Here is a 19,803-nt window from a genome sequence, read left to right as displayed (position 1 = left end):
TACATCAAGTACTTGTCTTGATTGAAAGCAGTATCCCAGACATTCCAAGCATTCTGAGCAATGTGAATAAATACATACAACACACACAAACAAACACACCCCTACCAACAACCACACAAGAAAACCGAACCAATCAACTCGACTCCAAGGCAAAGATATCAAAGTCAATTTTCGAACAGAAACTGTTTTATTCAAACAGATCTTTCGTGAGGAATGGTCAATGCAAAATATCAAGACATAAACAGGTTCTTTTGAGAATCCAATCAAGAGAAAATGAGACAAGATGATTTCATTTGACAATTGTTAGCACTGTACAAGTTACCCCACGGTTCACACACTGTCATGGCCAGTTCTATGTCATGCAGTAAAACCAAAACCAGTTTGAAATGAAAAATGACTGCATGCTAACTAATTTTGAACACACATAATACAAATATACAAGCTCTCATGCATGCATGTCTGTACACATGCGCGCGCACGCAAGCGCACACACGTTCACTATCACGTATTGAAACTAAAGCGATTAAAAAACCTAAAGTGATCACATGCATATATAAATATTGAACATACACACATCTACAAATCTATTGCATGCTGTGACACACACACACACACAGACACACACACACCTCACTTTCCCTTTTTGCACCAATCATTACCAAGACAACTGCCAAAATAACTTGGTAAAACCAAAAATAATGGCAACACAAACCAGAGACTCCACATGTTAAGTAAGGCAACTCAGGAAAAGCATGGAATGGAGCAGCATCAGGAATATAAATACATCACTGAACACCAAGACCAGGTGCCAGTCATCCAAGCAATCTAGGTTAAAAGGTTAACAGTCCCATAGCCTTTCACAGCCATAGGAGCAATGGATTTATATTCATTATGTCTGGGACTCGACATAAGAAGGCAAGGCTTAATCTTCTGCTTTTGCAATTTTACCTGTCCTCCACTTAAGTCAGGTACCTATTCATATCTGGTTGGAGTGAGGAAAACCAGAATAAAATGACATTCCCAAGGACACATCACCATGCCAAAACTGGGCTTCAAACCTTGATCATTGGTGAACACTAGATCAGAAGTCCCAACACCCAACCAGTTCTGCCACAATGCTACCCTCACTAACACAAAGACTTCACCAAACACCAAGAGACAGGTATTACATACCTTACTAATGTGCCACACAAATCAAGATCTTTCCCCTCAAGGCAACAACAGAACCGGAACTTTGATTCAATCATGCAAACAACCTGAATACAATGACACCTGATGCTTGACCCATCAGTTTGCACAAACAAATTACAATGCAACGAAATGAAGCGGAAGACTTTTTGTTTATCACTACACATCAGTCTTTAAATTTATCTTTATATTCATCTTCACTTTTCATAGCCCTGCCAACTACACAGAGCCATATCAGGTCTGACAAACTGTAAAAGTAGGAGAGACGCTCACTCAGTCTGGCTCCGCGACTAAGCCATTATTGTCGTTAGTAGGGGGCTTAGTAGGTGGTGTCCTAAGTACGTTAAAACAGAACAGGCACCACTGAACACCACCGAAGTGACTCAGCAGCAGTGCAGGGTCTCCTCTGGTGTGTGGCCTCCAGGCGACCTAACATCGATGGTTCCCTGTGGATTGCCGACGGTGGAACTGCGACGGACGAACCCGGGTGTGGCCGTGTATGGGGGAATCTAAATGAGCGGCGTGGGAGTAATGCCACTGAAAACGGCGCAGATGATGGGGCAGCAAAAAAACAAACAAACAAAAAAAAACTGTAAAAGTAGAACCAAAAACAAAAAAAACCAAAAAAAAAACAGGCACAATACAGCCACATTCATTCATATAAGGCAAAGGCATGCCACAAGTGTTCACCATTTCGTCAAGTTTTCATCAGGAAAAAAAAACAACTTACCAGAACATAAACATAATAATACACAGTAAATAAAATTGTACATAATACGGAGTGTTTGCAGACACACTTCATGGGGATCCCCCGCTTATTTTTAGTGAGAACCGTGTGCGCATGCGCGTCTCCATTTCCTGTTTTTTCTCAATCACAGAAAGGCTAAAATTTCATCATGGAAATCACTGTCCTGGCAAAAGGATGTTGAACAATTTCTGTGATTATTTTTTGCAAGTTTACAAGATACTTTTGGTTCATTTGCGACAGTCTTTCATGCTCACTTTGAACGAGTTTCTTGTTACATCTCTGCCATCACATCTTCAAACTGATCCATTTATAAACTCTGCCAAAAAGTTGTCCGAACAAAGGCAGTGAGTGATGGTGGTGAGCTGCCTGTGATGTCATATGACCTACTTCTTGCGCTGCAAGCGACGAAAGGTCCCCCACGAAAGAGGACCTGCAAACCCTCCCTACTAACAGGCATACAAAACCTTAATTGCCAATGAACACCTCGCATATCCAAGGCACAAAAAAAGAGTATATCATAGTAAGAATGCCCAATAAATAAATGAATAATCGAGTCCAGAAAAAGACAAACATATTTTAAGGCTCTCCAGTAAAACTACCCATCAGAACAATGCAGTATGGAAAATACACACACTTCCCTGACAGGCCAGCTTCCCAGGATATGCACTGGCCCTGACATCAGCAACACACAACAAACGCATTGACTGCGTAACCTTTGAATCATCACACGTCACTGGCTTGGAAATGGCCCCGCTCCATCCCTCCTCAAACCCTTGGCTAGTGTTTCAAGATTCACTGCCCTGAGATATGTCACTAGCCACATAAACTCCAGCACTCAAAGAATCATGTGATAAATCATCTTACTGACCTACAGCCTCACAAGTTGTATATCAGTACCGATCTATAACATGACCAAAAAAAACACACAAAAAAACCCCACCTCAACTACAGGTCACAAAAAAGAGATAATGAATCACTTACTTCCAAACTGTTATGGTCTGAAGCCATGCCCCCAATAACTTCATAATTCCCAATGGCAGAAACATAACTGGCCACCATGAACACAGCCAGGTTAATCTGATAGGATTTCATGGAAGACAGATGAAACAGTGAGTGAACATTCTTTATGTCTTTTGAAAAAGAAGAAGAAAAGAAATAATAATAATAATAATAATAATAATAATAATAACACACATACCTAACCTTCATTAGGCAAGGAGTTTTGGCAAATACAAAAAAGAAAAGCTAATTAGATTAAAAAAAGTCTAAACCTCCTATGTTCAAAGAAAGAAAATTCAAGTCAACTTTATCATCACTGTGCTTTAAGTTGCTACAGTCAGTCTTGGAATAACTCTGCTGCGTCTTTACACCTATGAATGCAGCAAGTGACTCAATAAATGCAATGCTTGACATTCGTTCCAGATGAACAATTTAAGTCTGGAGCAGAGACCTACAACTTATGTTAGAAAAACAACAACACTTATGCAAGACTTTCTTTCATTCACCTTCTTTCCCATACAATGATACAACCAACAAAAAAAAAATCATGTATGTTAATAGACCACTGGAGAGTTCTGTGGCTATCTTGGATCTTGCACATGCGCGTCTAACTTTTACTTGAAATCGCGAGCAATGCCAAAGGTGATCGACATAGGCAAAAGCAGCAAACGTGCTGTCCCCCATTTCTTCAGTTGATAATCTCCATTGCTACAACCAAACTCAGTACAATGAAATGCCATAATGTGCACAATAAAAAAGAACAAAATATCAAGCAAAACATTGAAAAAACAAGCCTTCTGTTTTGCACGTTCTGCCTGTCTCGCCTTTTCGCTCGAAATTTTAAACAGCCAAACAACTTTGAGAGCATTGATCATGAGATAAGTTATTTAAGCACAGAACTCTCCTGCGGTCTATTATTCACCTTTTCCTTTAGATTTCTTAATTGGAGAATCAGAACAAATAATTAGTTAATGAATCTGACGTTAAATGACAACTGAACTGAACAGAGATTCTTCCTTCACCAAACTTTTTGTCTTTAAGAACGCATAAATTACATAGCAAATCAGAGATCGCATAAATTACATAGCAGATCAGAGATGTGCCCCTGAGAAAAAGATGGCAAGAGATATATCATCTATGCCTCTCTAAAAACCAATGAATACATTACTGTGTGCTATGCTGTATATAATGGAATTGTCAAAGACATGCTGCAAAAAAACACTACAGAGAAACAGCCGCTGAAATTAAGTGGAATGAGCACAGCAAGTGAAACCAATGGCGAGTCAAACCGCAATGGTAAAAGTGCCATTTTATCATCAGTACAGTATAGAGGTTTCAAATGGACTGTCAATTATTAGAAGTCATGTTATGATTTTCATGCTGGCTGATAATCAAATTATAGAGTGACAGACACAGAGACAATTCTTGTAGAGAGTACCTGGGTGTACAATCAGCATGGTTATCATTATGCTGTATACAGACTGCACACACACACACACACACACACACACACACACACAATGATTTACAACAAAGCCTGGAATAGTCGCTTCTGGCTGCAGTCCCTACAGCCTGTATTCCACTTCTGTGCCCAGATGTGCGCTGCTCTTTTTCAGCTGTGTGGAAGGCACACAAAGTTACAACATGCCAAAATAATTATTAATAAAAATAATGACTAAAAAATTGCATTGACAACAGACTCCATTATTCTAACTTCAACAAAAGTGTGATTAATAAAAACAATGACAAAAAATTGCATTGACAACAGACTTCATTATTCTAACTTCAACAAAAGCTGGTAAAACAAAGCCAAATACATGCTTAAGCATCTGACAGCTTATGCATACCCTCACAACCACACATACATAAACATGCCCTCACACACATACACACCTTCACACACATACAAACATAATGTGCACATGCTCATCCTCTACTAACAAGAACATATGCAGACACTCAAACACACATACACACCCGCAATTACATACACACACACAAAAATATAATCTCGTAAAATCACAATTATTGTGGATAGATGTTAAACAAAAGAATGAGTTCTGTTCAGTTCTCAAGGAAGTGTAACTGCGTTCGAGCAAATCCAGATACACTACACCACATCTGCTAAGCAGATGCCTGACCATGTACTGGCCTTCACAGACAGACACACACACACACATACACACACACACACACACAAAATGTCTAGAAGGCCCTCAAACACATACACACACACAACTCTCCAAATGCCAAAGGAGACTTGCCACCCAAGTGACTGGCACTGCGAGTTGTGGTGGTGGAGATCAGACCAATCTGAGGCCAGGAATCGTGGTGGTGGTCAGACCTGTCTCACTGTCACCCCAGTCACTGGCACCACAAGTCATGGTGGTCAGACCATTCTGACGGGTGCAATAGCCGAGTGGTTAAAGTGCTGAACTTTCAATCTGAGGGTCCCGGGTTCGAATCTCGGTAGCAGTGCCTGGTGGGTAAAGAGTGAAGATTTTTCCAATCTCACAGGTCAACATATGTGCAGATCTGCTTGTGCCTGAACCCCCTTCATGTGTATACGCAAGCAGCAGATCAAACATCAAATACGCATGTTAAAGATCCTGTAACCCATCTCAGCATTCAGTGGGTTATGGAAACAAGAACATACCTAACATACACCCCCCAAAAAACGGAATATGGCTACCTACATGGCAGGGTAAAAATGGTCATACACAGTAAGAGCCCACTCAAGTACATATTAGTGAACATGGGAGTTGCAGCCCACGAACGAAGAAGAAGAAGAAGAAGAAGAAGACCATTCTGACTGTCACCCCAGTAACTGGACACTGGCACCACGAGTCGTGGAGGAGGTCAGACCAGTTTGACCAGCAGGAGGGACAGGACGGAGCCACTGGCTAGCCCCAGTGTCATGCCGAAGGTCATCACCATGCCCGCCCCCTCCGCATGGTCCAGGTCCACCTGGCTGCACACATACACATACACACACACACCATACATCATTCAGCCCTCTCATTGTCAGGTGGTTCATTGACTGTGTCATCCGCATGTGTCATGTTCAGGGGCGTTACTTAGACATTAATGTAGTGTAGTGTAGTGTAGTGTAGTGTAGTCTACACTACACTACAATACACAAGTGTAGTGCTGTGTTGTGTTGTGCTGTGTAGTGCACTTCATTGTGTTGTGTTGCGTTGCTTTGCGTAGCCTTGCCCAGCCATGTTGCATTGCACTGCACTGTTCTGTGTTGTGTTGTTTTCTGTTGTATTCTATTCTATTGTGCTGTGCTGTACTGTGTTGTATTGCAATGCACTGTAGCATATCGTATCATATAATTATTGTATCATATTGTATTGTATTGTATTGGCTCTGTGTGACTATTCAGGTTGCTCTCCCTAAGGGACAGCACATCACCACAAAGCAGTATCACCCTTTGTTTCTTTTCTTCTTTCTTTTGTTTGTTTCAGTCTACAAGTGGAGTGATGGCCTAGAGGGAATGTGTCCGCCTAGGAAGCAAGAGAATCTGAGCATGCTGGTTCGAATCACGGTTTGGCTGCCGATATTTTCTCCCCCTCTACTAGACCTTGAGTGGTGGTCTGGACGCTAGTCATTCGGATGAGACGATAAACCGAGGTCCTGTGTGCAGCATGCACTTAGCGCACATAAAAGAACCCATGGCAACAAAAGTGTTGTTCCTGGCAAAATTCTGTAGAAAAATCCACTTCGATAGGAAAAACAAATCAAACTGCACGCAGGAAAATATACAAAGAAAAAAAAGAAAAAAAAAGGGTGGCACTGTAGTGTAGCGACGCGCTCTCCCTGGGGAGAACAGCCCGAATTTCACACAGAGAAATCTGTTGTGATAAAAAGAAATACAAATACAAAACAAATACAAATACAAGTATATGAAGGCATACTTACACACTAGTGTTATCATACCATCAACATATAAAAGAGTATTATCTAGACATTAGTGTTGTTACAGCATCAACATTTATGAAGGCATTATTTACACATTAGTATCAACATATCATTAACATGTATGGGGACAATATTCAGACATTCGTGTTGTCACATCATCAACAAGTATGTGGTATCATTCAGACATAACTGATGTCTTATTATCAACATAAGTGAGGGCATCATTTAGACACTGGTGTTGTCGTATCATCAACATGGGTGAGGTCATTATTTAGAAATTAGTGTCGTCATATTATAAACATGTACAACACTCAACAGCATTACTTAGACATTAGTGTTGTCACAATATCAACATGTATGAAGTGTTAATCAAATAGTGTTGTCATATCAATAACCATCAACATGTATGGAAGTGCTGCTTAGACATTACTGTTGTGATATTTTCAACATGCTTGACGGCATTATTTTGATAACACTTACTGTGTCAATAGCGCATTATTAGTAATTTTACTGTCAGCAGTGCATTACAATATTAGGCATTGATTTGTCAGCAGTGTATAATAAGACATTTATTGTGTCAGCTGTGTATTATTCAATCTTTATTGTGTCAGCTGTGTATTATTCAATCTTTATCGTCAGTAATGCATTATTAGACATTTATTTTATAAGCTTTGCATTATTAGACATTTATTGTGTCAGCAGCGTATCATTAGACATTCAGGGTGACAGCAGTGCTATAAGAAAACATTTCTTGTGTCAGCTGTATGTCATTGGACATTAAATGTGTCAGCCATTCATTATAAGACATTTCTTGTGTCAGCAGTGCATCATTAGAAAACAATTATTGTGTCAGTTGTGCATCATCAGATAACTCTTTTTTTACAGTCTGACACATATACACAGATGCAAACGAAGCAGACTTACATAGGGCTAAGCAGCACACTGAGCATGCCAATGTAGTCGTTGAATATCATACAATACAATACAATATGACACAATACAATACAACACAATAAACACATCACAATGCAACACAACAAACACAACACAACACAATACAACACATCACATTACAACACAAAACATACAGAAGTGACTGAGAATCCTCACCTGGGCCCATGCAGCATACTGCAAGTGCCGACGTAGCTGTTAGATACAATGCAATACAATACAATGCAATACAATATTTTGTAGAAGAGTCAGCCATGTCTGACAATGACCATCAGAACAGCAGAGGAAGCAACTGCTGTCCCGACTATCTGGGCTAGTGTGTCTTGCCCAAGTTACATCCCCACTCTCTCGGCCAAGAGGGTTTTAGGACAGTCAGCGCTGGAATGGTTCTCAAAGGCCAACTCGCCCCCAAGGCTGCAGCACAAAGAGCCTGAGCAATTTTGCCTACTAGTTTGAGAGTCCTAGTCCTTTACAAAAGACTAAGCTGTAAATGAGTTCCCACTGCAATGGAGAAACCACTGATTATACAGCTCTCATTTTGCTGTTGGCCCAGCTGTAAACACATGTCAATCTGTGATATATATATAATTAACAAATAGTAAAGAGTAGTAACTCCCCATTCACAAGGCACACAATTTCAGTTCAACACATCACAATACACAGACTGACTTCGGCCTGTGCAGCATACTGAGGGTACCGATGTAGCCGCTGGACTCAACACAATACCTCACAACACAACACAATACTTCACAACACAACGTACCATACCACAACACAATACTACACAACACAACGTACCATACCATGACACAATACTTCACAACAACCCGACACATCACAACACAACATAACACAGACTGACCTAGGCCCAGGCAGCATACTGAGGGAACCGATGTAGCCATTGGACACAACACAATACCTCACAACACAACACAACAACACATCACATGACAACACAACACATAACAACCCAGCACAATACAACAAAACACAGACTCACCCAGGCCCATGCAGCATACTGATGGTGCCAACGTAGCCGCTGGACACAACACAACACAACACAACACAATACCTCACAACACAGACTGACCTAGGCCCATGCAGCATACTGAGGGTACCGATGAAGCCGTTGGACACACCACACAACACAACACAACACAACACAGACTCACCTAGGCCCATGCAGCATACTGAGGGTACCGATGTAGCCGTTGGATACACCACACAACACAACACAACACAACACAACACAGACTCACCTAGGCCCATGCAGCATACTGCGGGTACAGATGTAGCCGTTGGACACACAATACCTCACAACACAACACAATACAACAAAACACAATACCTCACAACACAACACAACACAGACTGACCTAGGCCCATGCAGCATACTGAGGGTACCGATGAAGCCGTTGGACACAACACAATACCTCATAACACAACACAACACAACATAACACAACACAGACTCACCCAGGCCCATGCAGCATACTGAGGGTACCGATGTAGCCGTTGGACACACCACACAACACAACACAACACCACACAACACAACACAACACAGACTCACCTAGGCCCATGCAGCATACTGAGGGTACAGATGTAGCCATTGGACACACCACACAACACAACACAACACAACACAACACAACACAGACTCACCTAGGCCCATGTAGCATACTGAGGGTACCGATGTAGCCGTTGGACACACCACACAACACAACACAACACAACACAACACAACACAACACAGACTCACCTAGGCCCATGCAGCATACTGAGGGTACAGATGTAGCCGTTGGACACACAATACCTCACAACACAACACAATACAACAAAACACAATACCTCACAACACAGACTGACCTAGGCCCATGCAGCATACTGAGGGTACCGATGAAGCCGTTGGACACAACACAATACCTCACAACACAACACAACACAGACTCACCCAGGCCCATGCAGCATACTGAGGGTACCGATGAAGCCGTTGGACACAACACCACACCATACAGCACACAACACCACACCAGAACACAACACATCATAAACACATGACAACATACCACATCACTTCACAACACAACACAGACTGTAGCCACTGGATCAGCACAGTACAGCACAGCACAGCACAATATATACACACACTGTAACCACTGGATACAGCACAACACAACACACCACAACACAAATACACACAGACTGACCTGGGCCTATGCAGCATACTGAGGGTACCAATGCAGCTTTTGGACACGGCATACTCCAATATACACAGACAGTAGCCATTGGACACAACACATCATACCGTATCACATTACAACACGACACAACACACCATAACACAACACAACATACACAGACTGACCTCGACCCTTGCAGCATACTAGACTACCGATGTAGCCGTTGGACACAACACAACACAATACAGTATACACAGACTGTAGCCATTGGATACAGCACAGCACAACACAACACAACACATGACAACACAATACAACCCAACCCAGCAACACAATGATGCTCATCGTTGAACACAGATTCACCTAGGCCTGTGCAGCATACTCAGGGAACTGCGACAACCGCTGGACCCAACACAACACAACACAACACAATATACACACAGACACACCTAGGCATCACAATGCAACACAACACAAACTGACCTTGGCCCGTGCAGCATACTGAGGGTACCAAGGTAACCATTGGACAAGCCAAGGGCGATGTTCAGGACGATGGGCCAGGCGTCGTTCTGCAAAACGTCCGGGAGGTACTTCTTGTGGTGGGGGTCCTTGTCCACGATGTTGCACATCATGAAGAGGGGGATGAACACCAGACGTAAACAGGCCAGTGTCACGATCCCACATGTCTGCCCATTCCTCGGCTGGGTGGAGGTTGAAGAAAAATAAAAATAAAATGAAATACAGTAATAATAATAATAATAATATTAATAATAATAATAATAATAAAAGCAAACTAGTATCCATGAAAAATGCAGGGCACTATGGATTCCAGAAGGACATCTTGAATCTGAGTTTCAGTTTCAAAAAAAGGTCAAAGGAAAAAGTGAAAATTTGCTGATGTAAGCATGAGTAGTGAGTAGGTGAGAGAGTGGCAAAATGAATGTGAGAGAGTGAGTGTGAGTGTGAACAAGCAAGTGTGGGTATGAGTGTGAGCATGTGAGCATGCGTGTGTATGTGAGTTTGTGAGTGGGTGGATGAATGTGCGTGTGTTAGTGTGTATGTGTATGTATGTGTCAGTGTTTGTGTGTGTGTGTGTGTGAGTTGTGTGTGTATGTCTGTGTGCACGCCCGTGCTTGTATGTGTGAGTGTGTTCGTTCTTTAGTTTAGCATCTTTTCACTATCAGTGATATTAGATATTAAAAAAAAGAAAAAAAAGGGGTGTGTGTGTGTGGGGGGGGGGGGCAAGGGGGGCAGGGTGTGTGTGTGTGTGTGTGTGTGTGTGTGTGTGTGTGTGTGAGCATGTGTTTGAGAAAGTGACTGATTGAGTGTGTGTGCCAGTGCAATTGTCAGTGTATGTGTATGTCTGCGTCTGTGAGTCTGTGCGCGCATGTGTATGTGAGAGTGTAGGTGTGAATGTGAGTGAGCGTGTGTGTATGGAGGAAAAGCTATGACAAGCTAAGCTGAACCATCATTCCCAGCAAACGAAGCAGACGGACACTCACGATCTGAATGAAGTGTGTGGCTGTGCGACCAAGGAGATCACACACGTTGAACAGCAGGAAACACACCACGGGAGAGAAGAATGTGTCTGCAATGAACACACACACACACACACACACACACACACACACAAATGTACACGTCAACAGATAAGTCAATAAATAAAACAAAATAGAAACTCATTAAACATCTATGACAGAACATTAACAGTTATCGCACATAAAGTTTCTTCTTCTTCTTTTTCTTCTTCTTCTTCTGTGAGTGTAACACAATAATAAAACAATACACACAGACACACACACACATTGTCCCCTACCTGTCCACCCATAGAGAAATCTGCTGTGTCATAACACAGAAACGACAATAATACATGATACACACACAGACCCCTACCTGTCCACACAAAGATCTGTTGTGTCAAAAAACAACAACAAAATAATACACTACACATGCACACACACACACACCCTGTCTACAGATAGGGTGTATCAAAATAAAAGTAACACAATAAATTAAAACACAATATACACAGCCCATTTGTCAACCCATAGAGAAATCTATACTGTCAAAAAAAGTAACACAGTAATACACAATACGCACACACACATACTGTTCCATATCTGTCTACCCATAGAGAAATCTGTTGTGTCAAAAAATAACACAAAAATGACACAATGCATACACAGCCCCTTACTTGCCCACCCACAGAGAAATAAATGAATGATGAATGATATGGATACTTATAAAATGCCTATCCTTAATTGGAGACCAAGCTCTAGGCATTTTACAAACTCGGGGTCATTTGCACAACAGGCTGCCCACCTGGGCAGAGCTGACTGACAGCTGCCACTGGATGCTCATCATTCGTTTCCTGTTTCATTCAATCAGGTTTCAGACATGCACACATACACACTCAGGCATGTAACATTTTACATGTAAGACTGTTTTGACTACTCACCCAGCCATGTAGGCAGTCACACTCTGTTTTCGGGGGTGTGCATGCTGGGTATGTTCTTATTTCTGTTACCCACTGAACGCTGACATGGATTACAGGATCTTTGACATGCGTATTTAATCTTCTGCGTGTGTATACACACAAAGGGGGTTCAGGCACTAACAGGTCTGGCCATATGTTGACCTTGGAGATCAGAAAAATCTCCACCTTTTACCCACTAGACACCATTATCAAGATTCGAACCCTAGACCCTTAGATTTAAAGTCCAACACTTTAACCACTCAGCTATTGTGCCTGTGACACAGAAATCTGTTGTGTCAAATAATACACAACACACACACACACACACACACACACACATTGCTCCCTACCTGTCCATGGGTCATCTTGAGTGTAGTTGACGGAGGTGATGAGCGACACGATGGCCGGGAAACAGGCCAATGTCACCAGGAACACCAAGCACACCGTCAGGAAATACGGCCACATCTGAGACAACACCACTTCATCAGCACCATCATCATCATCATCAGCAGCAGCAGGAACATCATTATCATCAGAAGCAGCTTCTTCTTCTTCATCAACATCGCCACCATAATCATCATCATCACCATCATCATTATCATCACCATCATCTTCTTTTTGTTCATCACCATCACTGTCATCATCACAATCATCATCTCCACCATCATCATCACCACCATCACCATTATCGTCAACATCACATTCATCTTCATCATCATCGTCAACACCACCACCATCACAATCATCACCATCATCAAAATCATCATCATCATCATCATCATAATCAAAGAAGCCCACAGTAAACTGAAAAGATGAAAAAGCTTGAAGACACGAAGCAACAAAATGACTCTGTTGGCAGTCTTGTGTGGTGGTGGTGGGAGAGAAGGTGGAACAAAATCACACACACAGGAGGACAAAACATGTCTTGGTCCGATGAGCAAAACACTTGCACACCTGAGCAAAAGATTAGCCACAATGAACACAATTCTCTGTTACATTACAAAAACTGAGTTGTGAGCTATGGGCTGCTGATGCTGGGACTGCGAAAGAAGAAGAACCTGGGTGTGCATGCATACAGGGGGGCTTGGAATGAGCAGCGTGGGAGTAATGCCACTGAAACAGTTCAGCTGATGGGGCAGCAAAAAAAAAAAAAAAAAATTTTTTACATGGTGACAGAGTGGAGAGTTTTGCGATACCTTTTTCAGAATGACTGCAAAAAACTGCCGTCGGCTCAGCAACTGACTTGGGCTTGGCAGCTCCACATTTTTATCGTACACCCCTCTGTCTGCATCCTCTGTGAACAAACAGGGCTTCTGGTCAGTGTGATGGTGAGAATACTACTGAGAATACTACTACTACTAATGATGATGATGATGATGGTGATGAAAATAATAATAATAATACTAATGATTAAATATATATATATATATATATATATATTAATGATAATAATAAAATAAACAAGTAATGATAATAATAAAATAAACAAGTAATGATGATAATAATGATAATCATAATAATGATATACTACTGCTAATATACAACTAAAACTAATAATAAGCGTGATAATGATACTTAGCGTTATACTACTACTACTACTAGTGATAATGATAATACTAGCAATAATAATACGAATGATAAATCAATGATAAATAAATTACCATTAACAACAACAACAATAATGATAATAATGATTATAATATGATGATGATGATGATGATTATAATAATAATAATAATAATAATAATAACAATGACTGGCATTTGTATAGTGCATTTTGCACAGTTAATTCAGACTCAATGCGCTGGCAATTGTCAACCTACATGCAGCTAAGCCTGAAAACATAATGACTACCCAAACTCAACCACACACACACACACACACACACACACACACACGCAGCTCGAATTAACAGTGGAGAAAGAAAAAGAGGAAAGAATGGGGCATGGGGGTGGGGTAAGGGGTAACATTATCTGCAAAAACTCACAATACACATTGCTTGAAGGAGGGATTCTGTTTAATGTCCTGTAAAATAAACTGGTGACTGCAGAAATTGACCTAACCCACTTAACCCTGCACCCGAGCACTGCTCCGGCATCAAAGTTTCTTTCCATTGCAATAGTGTACATGTTACTGCGTATAAATAAAACTGCGAGCAAAGGGAGCTAACTTCTACAGTATTTCTGGCTGTGTCTACACGTGTCAGTTTTGGAGGAAAAACAGGTTGATTTCGTTTTCTTCATTTTTCCGCATCAGTATGGCAGGGAAACCCGTCGAGGCTGTAAACTCCCCAGGATTGAATGGGTTAAATCATCAAACTTTCATGTTCGAATGATACCATTTCAAAATAAATGAAAGAAAAGGCAGGAGGGGAGGAGAGGAGGAGGAGGAGGAGGGTGTGAGGGAGTGAGCTGTATGGACTGTTGGGGGAAACAGGATAAATGGAAGGTGGAATCAAAGTTAATATTTCAATAGAAAAACAATTAAAGAAAAATACTTAATCGGCTTTGTAATACGTTCAGGGAAGTTATTAATTTAGCAAGAGAAGCAGCTGATAATGAATGTAAAACGGGCAAAAAAAAAATCAATCTACCCAGTGACTGTAGATGACCCACTTTTGCATGATTAAGGTCACATTAATGGGTCAAAAATGATATGTAACATCACTAAAACAAATGCATATGATATTAGGGCAATATTTAGTCCATAATCAGTTGGATGACAATCTGCAAATTGAATTAAAAACATGTCTGCATGCAAGTCAAAACTAAGTCTGAGAGTCCAATGACAATGTTTCAAAGTTGAAACTGAAGCACTTGTGAAAAGTCTCAATCAAGTACAATACTCATTTCTTTGTGTGACAATGGGCAATACATGTTTATATTACTTGTAAAACTCTTTGCTCCCATTTTTACTACTGTCTGCAATGTGTACACTTGCACTGAAAGCTTCTTCTTCTGTGTTCGTGGGCTGCAACTCCCACGTTCACTCATATGCACGCGAGTGGGCTTTTACGTGTATGACCGTTTTTACCCCGCCATGTAGGCAGCCATACTCCGTTTTCGGGGGTGTACATGCTGGGTATGTTCTTGTTTCCATAACCCACCGAACGCTGACATGGATTACAGGATCTTTAACGTGCGTATTTGATCTTCTGCTTGCATATACACACGAAGGGGATTCAGGCACTAGCAGGTCTGCACATATGTTGACCTGGGAGATAGTAAAAATCTCCACCCTTTACCCACCAGGTGCCGTCACCGTGATTCGAACCCGGGACCCTCAGATTGAGAGTCCAACGCTTTAACCACTCGACTATTGGCACTGAAAGCATTTCGCTGCTCTTTGTGCCACAACTAATCCAAAGGCAGCTCATAAAATGCAAAGCATCTGAATAAAAAGCACCTAAAAAAATACTACTGTACTGAATGTTCTTAACTGATTCACCCACCCCCACCTATAACCAAGGTGCATGCTTATTTCAACAAACAAGACAGACAGACAGACATGATAGCAGGTTTCCTAACCGACATTTCTATGACATGACAAAAAAAACCCATTTCATCATAAAATAAGCACGCCCTTTTCAACAAAGCATAGCCAAAAAACAAATCGCAGACAACATCAAACAACAGTCCGAACCGATTTTCAGAGACACATAAAAATATTTCAGCAACAATAAATTTACAGTTAAAAAAAAAAAAGAAAGAAAGGAAAAAGAAACAAAACCATGCAATCCAGGAAAAAAAATAAAAAATCAACCAATGCCATCTATGTACAAAGCTGATTAAAAGCCAGTTAACCCGGATAAGAAGCGCCATTTAAAAAAAAAATTTCTTTAAACATCTTGGCTATACATATTTCATGTTTGTTACATTCCTGACCAATCTGATAAGATATCCTCAAGTCTACATTTTATCATCAATATCATATCATCAGTTTATCAAAATCTCTGCTGCTCTATCATCTCAAATTACCTGTCTTGATTCTAACTTCAACACTTTGAGCAATAAGGTTAAATCTGTCTGTTCAAATTTCAGTGTGAAATCGGAAACCAGCTTTTCTTTCTTTCTTTCTTTCTTTTCTTTTTTTTTTTTAACTCTAAAAAGCTGTGAAATAGCAATATTCTAAATATTCCAATATTCGTTTATTCAAAAACAACATCCAGGAATATTACATATTAAAGACTTATTTCCACTGAAGTGAATGAGGAACACACACACAGAGAAACACACACATACGCACAGACACACTCACATACACACATGCACAAACTTTCAGTTTCACTCACTCTCTGTGTCTCACCCTCTCTTTTTCGTGTTTTGTTCAGAATTATGGAAGACAGGATTTCACATACCTTTCTTTATCATTAATTTGAACACAATATATTTATGTTTGAACACCATAATTTATCCAAGGTAACAGCTGCACACACAAAAACAATTTAGAAATCAGCAAGACTGTTGCCAATGTAATAAATAAACTTTATTTCTTGGAAAACATGTTCTAGGATTATGCACACACACACACACACAGACACGCATGTATACACACACACACACACACACACACACACACACACACACACACACACACACAACACACAACACACAGAGAACAGATGATCCTCACTTTTTGAGATGGGTGGAAAAAAATTCACTAGTTATCAAAACTAACCGAGAAGAATCGAACCATTAATCCATTAACTTACTGTCCTCATCTGAACGGTTGGTTGGTGCCCTGCTCCGACCTGCTGTATGCGTAAGCAACAGAAAAATGTCAGTGCATAACATAACTCAAAAGCGGCAACCTTTCTACTCACAGTGCTGCCCAATGGCAATAGGATTCAGGTGACCACCCAAACAGAATCACAGATTTCCAACAATCTTTCTTTCTGTTCACATTATTTCAGGGTTGTACAAAATTTTATAAGCACTACTTTTCATTTCTTTGAATTTCCCCTTCCTCCTCAATGATGAAATGCAATACAGTCTTAAATCTGCACTGAGTATTTCATAAATGATGGTTTTAAATCAAAGATCTGGATTTCTGCCTGGGGGGGGTGGGGGGGGGGGGGGTGCACCTTAAAATCCTTCGGCCATCACAAAAGCAAACAAAACAAGAATAAATATACATGATCATGAACTGCCAGTCCAATGAAACATCACAAACAAGCATAAAAATAAAGGTGAATGTCAAACACCTAATCTATCACTGGTGTTGAGACCGACTTTTCGTCTCTTTTCACTTTTGAAAAATGTAAAATGTCATCTGGACCAAGAATATTGTGTTAATATTAAATCAAACACCTCAGCAAATAGTTATAGTTGATATATGTGCAAAGACTATATTCACCACAGTTAGCAACCTTCTGTTATATATCATAATACAAAATCTCAAGCAATATAAAAGTAAAATCCCTGAAAACCCACAAAATAGAGGATCCAAGCTTGCTGGATCACAGACGAAAAAAGCTGTTGTTGTTACCTTTGCTCCATATACAAATTTACAGCTGAATAAAGGCATCACCCAAATGCTTGTTCAAATATTAGGTTTAAGTATTGTTCCTGCAACTTCAAGAATTTATACTGATCAATTTGGAGAAGGGTTTCTTATTCTGCCATTCCAGAATCTGTAGTGATGAGTTTATAATAATGTTTCTTATTCTAAAATAGTGTTTTATTAAAAATATCTTTTATTTTAGAAGCATATCTCTTTACTGCATGATAAATCACAGTGCTGTATTTTATTACTTTCATGTTTTTATTACTTTCATGTTTTCATTCTGCTCGGTATGTCATACTTTTTGACTTTATAATTCAACCTTTGCCATGTTCACGAGTGTGTCAGCTGTGGGCTGAGAGACTGTGTGGTGTGAGTGATGAGCCTTTGAATGCATACATAATTTCCAGTAAGATTAATAAATTAAAGACATATTGAATTTTATGTCTTTTAATTTGAACTCGGACAGTCTGAAACATTTCTCCTTACATTTTGCTCCCCGAAACTGATGTATATGAACAGGGAAATGAATGCATAGCTACAGTCTCAAGAAATTAAGACATTCAGTAATTGGAGAGGAAATACAGAGCAAGGAATTTATATGTGAATGATCAAAAAGAAGAATGGAGGAAGAAATAAAAAGAAAGATATGTGAGGCCTTCAAGACTCACTTAATCAAACACAGGAATCATGTGGGGGCGAAAATGGATGCTGTAAAGCTTTTCATATGGAAACAGCACATTTTTTCATTGTAGACTATTGCAACTGTGACCTTTTTGAACTCTAACCATGACTATCAAGACTGTTTTATCCATAACCAGTAACTGGACCAAGTTTGAAAATGATCTTATGCCAGGCATCTTTTTTCTTTTTTTTTTCTTTTTGTACCCTCAATTATCATCACATGCCACACTGTGACCTCAACTTATGACCTCTCACCCACCTTGCAATGAAGGAATATCAATAAGAAGGGGATAACCAGAAAGGTAATTTTAATATCTACCATCCTACCAAGTCTGGCTGCTGTAAAACTTACAGCTTCTGAAAAAACAGAGCCAGCAGTGTAATTTTGTTTACACATGAGTCAAAAAAAGCTGTTTTTGTGTTGTTTCCTATGTTAGTTCTCTGACCTTAATGCACGAACAGTTATATCATTTTCTTGATTTCTCTTTACTTCCCATTAGTGACAATGTCTTTGTCCCTTCCTGTCTTTATCAGCCAGTAACAATCATGTTCCCAAGCCGACCCTGAGTGTGCATCCTTTGTGCTCTGCCTATGGCAGCGTGTTCTTGCTGGTGACAGATGGTGTTTAAGCGCTCTTGTTGTAAGGCCCACAAATCATCTGAAAATCTGGCTACTCTGGCTGACAGATGTTCTTTTTCCTGTTCGTTTTTGCCTCATTTTTTTTCCCCCCCAAACAAGGCCAAAATGTCTGATCCCTTCTTCTGCCTTTTGTGACGCTCATGGATGTGGTAACACCACGACAATGACACACTGATGGACACACCCACGCAGCTTGCATCCCTTGTCACTTTGTGTCAGGGGTGTGTAGCCTGCACGGATCGGTGCATACACACACAGTGATGCTCCACCCCCCTCTCCACTCTCCTCCTCCTCCCTCGTCCCCCATCACCAGATGAACAGAGGAGAGAGGAAAGCAGGGATTAATCCTCTCCTTCTGACACTGACATTGCCCAAACTGAAGTTATGTGTCCATTCACACACTGGAGGAGTGAGGACCTTTCCCAGAGGACCCAACACCATGCAGACATGGGGCATCAAACCCTGATCACTGGAGAACGCTGGATCAGAAGTCCAATGCCTGACTCTGT

At 40.6% G+C, this 19,803-nt stretch overlaps 1 protein-coding gene across 5 annotated transcripts in view; it reads right to left on the bottom strand.

Annotated features, from left to right (window-relative positions):
- Positions 1-164: 164 nt before the first annotated feature.
- Positions 165-19,803, bottom strand: part of LOC143281191 (equilibrative nucleoside transporter 3-like) — a 45,790-nt gene continuing 26,151 nt past the window's right edge. For 2 of the 5 annotated variants that reach the window (XM_076586231.1, XM_076586230.1), the window contains exons 10-16: positions 17,181-17,222; positions 13,666-13,763; positions 12,820-12,934; positions 11,496-11,581; positions 10,477-10,694; positions 7,970-8,005; positions 165-5,906 (exon numbers count right to left, since the gene is read on the bottom strand). In XM_076586231.1, coding sequence (XP_076442346.1) covers positions 5,795-5,906; positions 7,970-8,005; positions 10,477-10,694; positions 11,496-11,581; positions 12,820-12,934; positions 13,666-13,763; positions 17,181-17,222 — 707 coding nt within the window. In that variant the 3' untranslated portion in view covers positions 165-5,794. The remainder of the gene's footprint in view (positions 5,907-7,969; positions 8,006-10,476; positions 10,695-11,495; positions 11,582-12,819; positions 12,935-13,665; positions 13,764-17,180; positions 17,223-19,803) is intronic. The other 3 variants (XM_076586232.1, XM_076586233.1, XM_076586234.1) reach the window with 3 other exon arrangements.

The sequence above is a fragment of the Babylonia areolata genome, chromosome 4, assembly GCF_041734735.1.
Source record: "Babylonia areolata isolate BAREFJ2019XMU chromosome 4, ASM4173473v1, whole genome shotgun sequence".
Taxonomy (NCBI): Eukaryota; Metazoa; Mollusca; class Gastropoda; order Neogastropoda; family Buccinidae; genus Babylonia; species Babylonia areolata.
This window is presented reverse-complemented; position numbering and strand designations above follow the sequence as displayed.